The sequence below is a fragment of the Protobothrops mucrosquamatus genome, unplaced genomic scaffold (assembly GCF_001527695.2).
Source record: "Protobothrops mucrosquamatus isolate PMUCROS unplaced genomic scaffold, P.Mucros_1.0 scaffold27, whole genome shotgun sequence".
NCBI classification, from domain to species: Eukaryota; Metazoa; Chordata; class Lepidosauria; order Squamata; family Viperidae; genus Protobothrops; species Protobothrops mucrosquamatus.
The window spans coordinates 1,412,055-1,421,700 of NW_015386412.1; the positions used below are offsets into that span (position 1 = coordinate 1,412,055).

Consider the following 9,646-nt stretch of genomic DNA (forward strand, 5'->3'; position numbering starts at 1 on the left):
GGCAACCACAGCCACTCGGTCTTGGAAGGGTTGAGTCTGAGTCTGTTCCTCCCCATCCAGACCCGTACGGCCTCCAGGCTCAGTTGCAATTCTTGAGATGGCTTATAGCAAAACAACTAGCTAATCTCATTGCCGAATCAAAGGGTAGAAGATGTAGGGGAGATCTCATGGGACAGGGCATTGCAAGGTTTGGAGGCCCAACACCCCTGCCTTTGACCTTGACCATGAAGGAGAAGACCATTCTGGTGGATCTTAAAAGAGAGTGAGCAGGCTGCATCAAGAGGGGTCCTGGATCTAAATTCCCCAGCGCTATGAAGGAAAGGAAAGAAATAAAAACTGGGCCCTGAGCAGGAGTTTGCACCAGTCATTGTGACTTTCTAGCCTAGCTCTGTATGCAGCACGTTTTATTCATGTATGGGACATCCTGTCCAATCTTCCCAGTTTTCTAAGATCTTGGGGAGAGGTCCTCATGCTGGACAGGCTGCCAGGTTGACAGGCTGCTAAAGCTAATATGTGACTTCTTTTGCCTTTGGCTCTGTCCTAACTTGTGCTGTGTTTTCCAAGTTTGGTGGTTTACCTGCATTTTTTAATAATGGCAGCAACAAGTAGGATAGATATCCCAGAAAGGCAATTAGGTGACCCCTTGGCCTCCCAGAAGGACTGTGGCTCGTCTGGGGGAGAGTTGTTAGGGTCTTTTTGTCTTCTGGCAGAAATGCAGGTTCATTCACAAAGGGGATTGGCAAATGGGCTTTGTCCACTGCATGCTTACCCAGGAGTAAGTCCCACGACATTCAACAGGGATTGTGCCAGTGGGTGTCCAGCAATGTGTCTTCTGACCAAGGTTGACCCTTGGAGAATGGACCTGGGAGCCAGTCTGTGGGCAGGCCGGCCTTGGGCCCTTTTCCTTTTCCCCAGGGTAATGGAAGACTCTCCTCCCCTTCAGGGTGGAACTGATCTTATTATAAACTGCTTTGGTCCAGTCACGAAGAAGAGCACCCAGAGGAAACAGCTCTTCCTCCATGGCTCTCGGAAGGAGAAAGCAGAGGAGGTGAGACTACAGCCCCACTGACCAGCACAGAAGAAGGCCCACCTCCTCGGGAGATTGTGGCCTCCGTTGTGGTGCTGGGCCCCCTACTCTTTGCTGACTCCTCCCCTGATGCAACATGCTAAATGTTTGGAAAAGGGGGGCTTCTCCTGCATGTCCTTCTCTCCAGCGCTGGCAGCCGAACAAAAACACCGTCCTTGCAGAGGGGACCATGCTTCATATCTCACCTCCCTGTGAATTTAGCTAATACCCTGGGCACTCCCCCCTCCCTCAGCCTGGCAATACCCTGGTAAGACATCCACTGTGAGATTGCAGCTAGGCTGCACCTGTGCATGAAGCTTGTGCTCTTGGATTGCTTACCAAGCGATGGGGCTGCCCTCGGAGGCATCCTGTGTGCCCAACAGGCTTTGCCAGAGCAAAGGGACCTTTAAGGCACCTGGGCTTGTGCCGGGAGGGGCCGGAGGGTCCTCCACCAGCTGGCATCCTGGGGCTTTCAGGGCCCACAGCAAATGCTGCCAGAGCTTCCTTGTTTGATTTCTCCTGCTCCTCTGGAGAAATCATTTTCCCTTCAGCTCCTCAGTCCCAGATGCTGGTAATGTGCAAGGACCAGTCACTGTGCCCAGCAAGATGATGATGATGATGATGATGATGATGATGATGATGATGATGATGATGATTATTATTATTATTATTATTATTATTATTATTATTATTATTATTATTATTATTATTATTATTATTATTATTATTATTATTATTATTCCCAAGAAGGCTGCTTGCTAGTGAGGAAGGTTCCATTCAGAAAGCTCAACTGCAGGGTGAGTGGCCCAACTTCAGTGGGAGCTGCATCAAACGTCCAGCTTTTGTTCTTCCTACAGGCCCCGAGGCAGCTGGCTTCAGCAGCCTTCCTGTACCAGTCAGGGGCAGCCATGCTCATTGGTGAAGAGCAGCAGCCAAGTGCCCGAGTGATCTGCAGCCTGGGAACCGACACAGAGCATTCAGCCAACAGCCAAGGCAGCCACGAGACTGGGGATTCGGGAAGGTTCTCCCACGAGTCCAATGAGGAGCTGCACCCCCCTCCCGCCTTTGGGGCTGCAGATTCCTTCCCAGGCAGTGACTCGCACCTGACAGCCAGCTGTCCTGTTCCTAGGCCTCTCCAGTTGCCGCTGGCTGCAGTGGCAATGGGGCATCTTGCAGGGAACAATGAACTGGGAGGCCAAGCTTTCCGTGGGATGCCCAAGGACTAGCAGGCAACCCGTGTTTCCACTGCCTCTTTGTATTTTCCTTCCCTAGTGAATGTCCAGTGTGCAAAAATGTGAAAGGAGAGCAGGGCGGCTCTCCTCTCTGTCACTGGAGCAAAGGTGACCCCTTTGCTTGGATATCTACCTCAGCTTGCCAGGGCAGACGCCAAAGGAAGCAACCGCACTACCTCATTGGCTTGTCTGGAAGCATCACTCGTGGCTGCATGACTGGTGATGGCTTCCTGGCAGCCCCAAGTCCTTTCCCTGAATGTATGGAGAGCGAGCGTGTGTCCCTGTGAGCCAAGGAGTTGTGTTTGGAAGCATAGGGGGTTGCCCCACTGGCCTCTGGAGGAGCAATCTCCAAAAGAGGGCCACTCCAGGGGCCAGCGGGGCAGAGGCTGCAGGCAGCCCTGGGGGCCTCCAGGGGCCACCCCAGCCTCAGGGTCCCACCTGCCTTGTCAGTGCCTTCTGGGGTCCACAGTGGGGAGACTGGGAGGCTTTCCGCCTCTGCTGTGTTTCCTTGGCCAGATGATTCCCCTAAGTGTCCTGGTGATAATGGTGCCTTCCATTAGATAGTTTTGAACTCACTGCTTGCCTTACTTATGAAGTTTCTCTGGAGCCCAGAACAAGGCCTTACATGTGCTCTGCAGGTCAGCTTGGGGTCCCCCATTTGTTTCCCTGGCTGGTCCTGAGCATCGGAACCCATAAGCCTGGGACACGGCCCCTAGGCAAATGCTCGGATAGAGCCCCTCTCCCCTAAAGGTGCAGCGGAGCACCCTTTTTGTTCCCACACAGCTCCTGTTTTATACTACCTCCTTTTAAAGTTATTGTAGTGTTATTGTTTTCCTGTGCTCAGGGTGCAGTTTATTTCTTTTAAGCTGTCTTGTGTGTTGTAAGGCAAACTGACAGGGTATCTCATGTTTTGTTTTGTTCTGAAGTTTATGAGTGAGCGAGTGAATGAGATGATGAGCAAAAGAGAGAGGTATTCACCGAAATTGTAAGCTGACTGGTACAGTTCCCTTCTGTTTCCATTCAGAAAAGGGTTGGCCAAACATCCCAGATGTGACTCCCAAATGGGTCTCTTGCAGGTGACAGGAAATGTCCATGTAGGACATGAGGCTGGTTGTGGATCTGAATGGCGGTGGGTTTAGTGAGAGGACCGACGGCCTCCCTCCCAGCTCTCCCTGCCACACTTTGGGGCTAGCGAGCTGGCCTGTGGCCTTGTAAGAGCCTAGAGGCTGCTGTGTCGGCTGAGAGCTCAGGCCAGGCCAACATTGTCTTTACCACCACTTTTCGGATGCAAAGGCTTTAAAGAAAATAATGATCTTGTACCAAAGAATGTTCTGTGGAAAGGAGAAGAAAGCTGCATATTTACCCCAAAAGATAGTTGAAATAGTTAAAACTGCAGCATCAAATAATTTTAATGTCTAAGTAGATATGAACCCAAAGGAGCCGAGAACCAAATGGAGATTAGGAGTGGACTACGTGGTTTTACAATGTGACCTTTAGTATTGTTGCTGCCAGAACTCTTTTATAAAAGTTGAAGTAAGACCCTATTCAGCTCCAAAGACTTCAAGTGTAATTTTGTTTTCCTTTTCTTCAGCAGTTCTATTAAGTAACAGAAAGAATATTTCTGAATGTTCATTTATACTGATTGAAGAAAAGGAAACTCATTTGCCAAAGATTGATTGGGAGGCCTTGTTGGTCAAAGCTGAGCCTGCCACACCACCAAAGGATGTCTGCTCGGGTGGGCAGCTTGCTGAGTTTTGTAGCAATACGCTCCAAGGGCTGCTGTGCTGAGGGGGGGGGGCTTCTCCAAATACTTATTTGCTGTGAATATTGACATTTTTGGACCTCTTCTGGGGATAGTGAGGCAGTGCCGGGGCATTCTAGTTTTGGCAGTTGGCAGCTGAAGGAATGCCCCTCCCTTGAGCCCTTTGGAGGAGCCCTCGGGATGGAGGAGCCTGCCCTCACTCAGAGGTGGGGCCGGAACAGAGGCATCCTGGTCCAGGAAGGTGCCCTGATGGCCTCCTTGGGTGTTTCTGCTTCTGTAGCGGGTCCTTTTCTCCTGAGTTGCTAGGAATGCCAGCTCAAGAGAGGAAGAGGGATTTGCAAGTTGGAAATAGTTTGTGTCCAAGGTTGCAGCAAATGAAGAAAACCAAAGATATTTAAGGCTATCTTGGCGTAGAGGCCTGTGCTAGGTAGGTAGGTGAGCTTTCTTTACTTTTGTTGTTGTTTTTGTTTTGCTTTGAATTGGCATTATCTTTTCAGGTGACACCCCCCCACACACACACACCTTTATCCAGAGAGAGGGGATGAATGATCTTTCCTTCATCTTAGGGCAAACCTGGGTTAGCGTGGGGTAGGGGTTGAGGGTGACTCTCGCCAGAAGGAACCTTTGGATGCTTCCTAGCAAAATGGCTGCTTTTCTTCCATCTTCTTTTGAATCCCCATCAGTTCCTCTAAGACATCCAAGAAAGCATTTGGAAACATGATTTGAATTCCAGCACCCCCTCCTCCCAGTGCATAGGCTGAGCTTGTGCCATCAGCAACCTGAACAGGTAGAACAGTTGGTTCACGTGGAAACACCTGTAACTAGGTCCTCCATCCTGAAGAGCAGAAAAACGCTCCTTGAATGAAGGCCACTTTTCCAAATATCAGTGCAGGGCATATTGTCCATGCAGTGCCAAGCAAAGAGCCAGGTCAGGTGCACAAGGTGTCTGTATGTGCAATTTGCAGGCAGTTGAATGTGACTCTTCCCCCTTCCCCAGGCACCTGGGGGACCTCCTGACTTGTATTCAGGGACACGGCTGAGCTGTGTGGATTCAGCCACAATGACCTGCAAGCATTGTCATTTGCGAACCTTGCCAGTCATGGCAGGTTCAGCAAACCTTGTTTCCATTCGTTTGGGAGACCCTTATCCCAGGTTTCAGGTTTAAGACGCCTGTCTTAATTTTGTTCTGAACACTGTCCTGAAAGTATTCATCTGTTTAAAAAGAGGTTTATGTTTTTCCATCTCATCCTCGGGGTGCTTCAGAACCATAGCTGGCATCGTCACTGCAAGATTTGCTCTGTGTTAACATTTCTTTGGGCACAACTGTTTTGCTGCTGTTTTTACCCTTCTTGTTCTGAAGCACCTCCTCACCCCGAAAGCAGGGCAGTGAAGCCTCAGGAAAAGGGGCTTGCACACCTTGACTGCATTGCCTTGATCTCAAAAATGGGTGGCAACACCACCCAACTCTCACTTGCACCTTGGGGTAATTCACCAAATTCACTTTCCATCAGTTTGGAAGAGCAACTAAAACCAGAGCAGGAGGGAAATGTTGTCCCTGAAGTATCTGAAATCAATCACATCTGAGTTCAGTTGCGCATTGGAGCAAGTGTGAACCTCATTACTGGGGTGTACTTTGCTGATTCCTGACTTCTTTTGGGCAACTTGGCACATGGAACTTCCACCTTCCCCAGGTGGGAATTACCCCCTCCCCCAGGGGAAGGCCATCTCAATCGACACACCACCTGCTGCAACAAGCCTGGCACTTTGCTAAATGTCTGTTTAAAACACTTCCCTATATTCTTGAGGATGTGAATGAATTGCCAGTGTGGGAGTCCAGCGAGGCTTTTTGGCCGAGGGTGTTCTGGCTCCTGCCACTCCTGCTGTTTTCTTGAAGGGCCGTCAACTGCTGGCCGGCCAACGGGGGAAACGAGCTGAATTGTATTAATTTTATATTTGACTCAGGGGATCAGCTCTGTGAACTCTGTTGTGTGAGGACAGTTGGTGATGGTCTGATAATGAATGTACCTTTTAATATGTCTTTTTAAAACATTTTGCTTATGTGCTTTTTTTTTTAAACCTTTTGATAGCATAGTGAATATTTAACTGTGTCCTTCCTCTTTCCCCTCACCCGTTCCCAGGCTTATCCTGATGCTAGCACAAACGTCATGCCAAAAATGAGTAGAAAGTTAAATGCCAAAATGTTTATGAAACTGCTGTCTTATACAGATGGATTGCACAGTTAAAATAAAAGTTTCCTGTAGTAATTGGCGGCCTGTTTCCCTTTGAGGGCTCCATTCTTTTTTTCCCAACTCTTCCGCGGCGCAGATAGCGGCGGGACCCCGGGGACGGGAGGGCGCGGGAAACAAACAACAAGGACAGAACCTACGCATCGCGGGAAGGGGGGGGGGTACGCGCCGGGACGCCACCTACCCCCAATTCCGGCCCACTGCCGGTAAGTGCCTCACTCGTAGGCAGCCTTCCGAAGCAGTGGGCGGGCAGGGGCTCTCGGAGTCCGCAGGCAATGGAGCGCGGGTGGGGAGTTCGGGAGGTGCGGCGCTGTCCTCCCTGGACGCCCCCCGAGGCTCCAAGCGGCCCGGCCGGCTGAACAGCAGCTCCTGGCGGGGGCGGCGCGAGAGGAGGGGTCCGCCCCGCCGGCGGAGGGGACGGGCTGCGCATCGCGGTCGCCGGGTCGGTGGCTGCCTGGGTGCTGCGCCTGCCCGGTGGGGCGGGCCGCCATGCTGCGCCGGCAATGTCCGCGGAACACAAGAAGGAGCCCGGCGTGGCGCTCAAGAGGCCTCGAGGTGGGTGCGGCGGCGGGGCCGGGGGGAACGGGTGCTCCCGGAGCGGCGATACGGAGCTTGCGCTCGGCTCTTGCAGGGGTGGACGGCGGCGTGGAGGGCTTGGCGGGCGCCGGGCTGCAGCTGGGCAGCCCCGACAAGAAGAAGCGCAAGGGCGGCGCGCAGGTAAGCCGGGGCGGCGGCCCGCTTTCCCGCCGGGCCGGGCCGGCGTTGGGGGGGCGGAAGGCGGGTGCTGGGAGACGGTGCGGGGGCCGCCCTCCCGCGGGGCTCAGGGGTCTGCTCTCGCCCCCCGCAGGGCACCCCCTTCCCTGCGCCTCCCTCCGAGTACGCCCCACCGCCCAACCCGAGCGCCGAGCACTTGATCGCTGCCAACCCCTTCGACGACAGCTACGCCGCCGCCGCCTACAAGCCCGCGAGTGGCCCCTACTTCGCCGGCCCCGCGTATTCCGGCTTCGGGGGCTACAACGCCTTTAGGATGCCGCCTCATCTGCTGCCCAGACTGGCGTCCCCGTACGGGGCGCCCGCCTTCCCCCTCCGCCACCGGCCGCCCCCCTTCGGCCAGAGCCCGGCAGGAGCGGCCTTCTGCAGGGCTCCAGCCGTGACCTTCGGGTCGCCCGAGAACGCGGCAGGCTTCGGCCACCAGCCCTCCTACAGCGCCAGCCAAACCCTGCCTGGGCCCGGCCTGCCCTTCCGGCCCAACCCCGGTGAAAACTTTGGCCACATACCCTCGCAGAACGCAGGCCCTATGCCTCCGTCTGCTGGGCATTTGGGGCCAGGCCCCAACCCTGCCTTTGGCAGCTCCCTGACGGAGCCCAACCACTCTTACGCTCCGGGGCTGAACAGCTACAATCAGGCAAAAGCTTTCCCAAAACTGGGGGTCAGCAAGCATCAGCCTCCGCCCCAGCAGCACCACCCCACCTCGCAGGGAGCAGAGGGTCTGCTGAGCTCAGGAACCACAGATGTAAAGGCCAGCCGGCACCAGCACATCCCAGTGGGCACCCCAGAGAGGGTCCTGCCGAAGCACATGGAAAATCTGAACAGTGCCCATGTGAATGGGACCCCCGCTAAACCCTGCCTGCCCCATGGAGGTCCTGAGGGAAGCAGCTCAGAGAAGGATGGTGGGGGCAGCAAAATCCCGCTCCACCCCCTCCAGCACGACCACCTGCTCTCTGAGCCAGTTTACCCATGTGGGATTTGTACCCACGAGGTGAATGATGATCAGGATGCCATCCTCTGTGAAGCCTCCTGTCAGAAATGGTTCCATCGGATCTGTACAGGCATGACGGAGTCGGCATATGGTCTGCTGACCACAGAGGCTTCGGCAGTCTGGGGCTGCGATACTTGCATGGCAGACAAGGACATTCAACTGATACGCACCAGGGAGATGGTGGGACCATCGGCCCTGAACACCGACGTCTGAACAAATCCCCCCCCCATGGTTTGTGAAACTCCATCTTTCCACACATTTTGTTCTATGCCCAAGTGCATTAAGTTTTCATCAGAAGAACTTGAGGTCCTTTCTTCCTGACAGTGAGGTTTAGGCCTACAAAAGGGCTGCTTTTGTAAAACTCTTCAGTCTGCAGATGTAGTGGAGGAACCATAATGTCACAATATATTTTCAGTACCTGTCACTGTCTTACTCTGTTTCTGCGCTTTCTCCAGTTGAAAAAAAACAAAGCAGTTGTTCTACGGGAACAACTGGGAAATGATTTGTATGTGAGCTGGAATTTATCTAATGAGGGTAACCCGGCTAGTCTTTTTGAATTCTACTGCTATTTTTATAGTGCTTATATTTTATAGTGCTTATTTCTGATCACATTAGCATTATGTACAGGGTCTTTCTCTTTCTCTCTCATCTCTCTCTCTCTGTCTCGCTCTCTCTCTCTCTCACACACACACACCCTGGCAGGTAATAATTGAGTGTGAGTAACCATGGTTACCAGCCATGGGGGGGGGGAATGGTACCAGCATGATTGCGGAGTTTTATCCTGGAGATTAAGATTAGGAGAGGCGACCCCACAGAAGCTTCTTGAGAGGAATAGCAGCAACCAAATGGCCACCATCTGTGGGAGACGGGCTGCATCAGCCCAGTGGCCATTTTTTGGAAACCATCTTGAGCATTTGGAGGGGACTTGGATTCTCAGCTGCTTGCCTAAGGAAAAGTGGGTGGAAAACTGGCACATGATGCCAATTCTTTTGTGCCTAAGTTGGATGGGAACATTCATACTGTTTCCCTCCTTGAGGGAATCTGGTTGGCCACCCCAGGCAGTGGGAAAGTTCCCCAGGTAGCAACTACCACAGCAATACAGCTGTGCAGATGAATCCAATTCTAATTCTAATATCTCCATTTAGCAAATGGCAAGATGCCTTCATGACTGAAGATCAATCCAACAATAAACATGAATGAACAAATGAACACTACACTAAATATTTGTTTTCCTTTAGTTTGTCTTGGAGATAAATCAGAATGGATCTGTATCTCTGGGCTGGAAACAATTGGAGCAAAAATAATTTGGGCTACTTAAGCCAGAAGTAAGTGATGGAAGTCAACTTAGAAATCTAGTAGGTATCTCAAGAGATTTTCTGTTGTAATTCCAGGAGCTTCCATGCTCCTGGAATTTGGGGAAGGACAAACACCCCTTCTTGTGACTAGTTCTCCCCCATTCCTGGTTCAGGTGTCTGTGTAGCTTTAAAACACCTGGCCATCTATTAGCTGGTCCAAAGTAGAGTCTCAGAGCAGGCAGTTTTGCTGCTGCTGCTGATTCTACAGATCTGGCCCTGTGCTCCC

The 9,646-nt window shown here is 52.4% G+C and overlaps 2 protein-coding genes across 2 annotated transcripts in view; both read left to right on the top strand.

Moving 5' to 3' along the window:
- PRTG (protogenin) overlaps positions 1–2,585 on the top strand; it is a 58,699-nt gene extending 56,114 nt beyond the window's left edge. The window contains exons 19-21 of the mRNA XM_015810990.1: positions 944–1,048; positions 1,924–2,114; positions 2,339–2,585. Of these exons, the coding sequence (XP_015666476.1) occupies positions 944–1,048; positions 1,924–2,114; positions 2,339–2,585 (543 nt within the window). The remainder of the gene's footprint in view (positions 1–943; positions 1,049–1,923; positions 2,115–2,338) is intronic.
- A 4,224-nt stretch (positions 2,586–6,809) lies between these two features.
- Positions 6,810–8,278, top strand: PYGO1 (pygopus family PHD finger 1). Its single transcript, XM_015810992.1, has 3 exons — positions 6,810–6,861; positions 6,938–7,023; positions 7,154–8,278. Exons 1-3 carry the CDS (start codon positions 6,810–6,812, stop codon positions 8,276–8,278), a joined length of 1,263 nt encoding a protein of 420 aa, XP_015666478.1.
- Positions 8,279–9,646: the final 1,368 nt, after the last annotated feature.

Excerpts from the sequence above, each read along its gene's own strand:
- PYGO1 (XM_015810992.1), top strand. The coding sequence starts at position 6,810 with ATGTCCGCGGAACACAAGAAGGAGCCCGGCGTGGCGCTCAAGAGGCCT. Across the intron at positions 6,862-6,937 it reads GGCGCTCAAGAGGCCTCGAG|GGGTGGACGGCGGCGTGGAG; the intron begins GTGGGTGCGGCG and ends CGGCTCTTGCAG. Across the intron at positions 7,024-7,153 it reads AGCGCAAGGGCGGCGCGCAG|GGCACCCCCTTCCCTGCGCC; the intron begins GTAAGCCGGGGC and ends CGCCCCCCGCAG.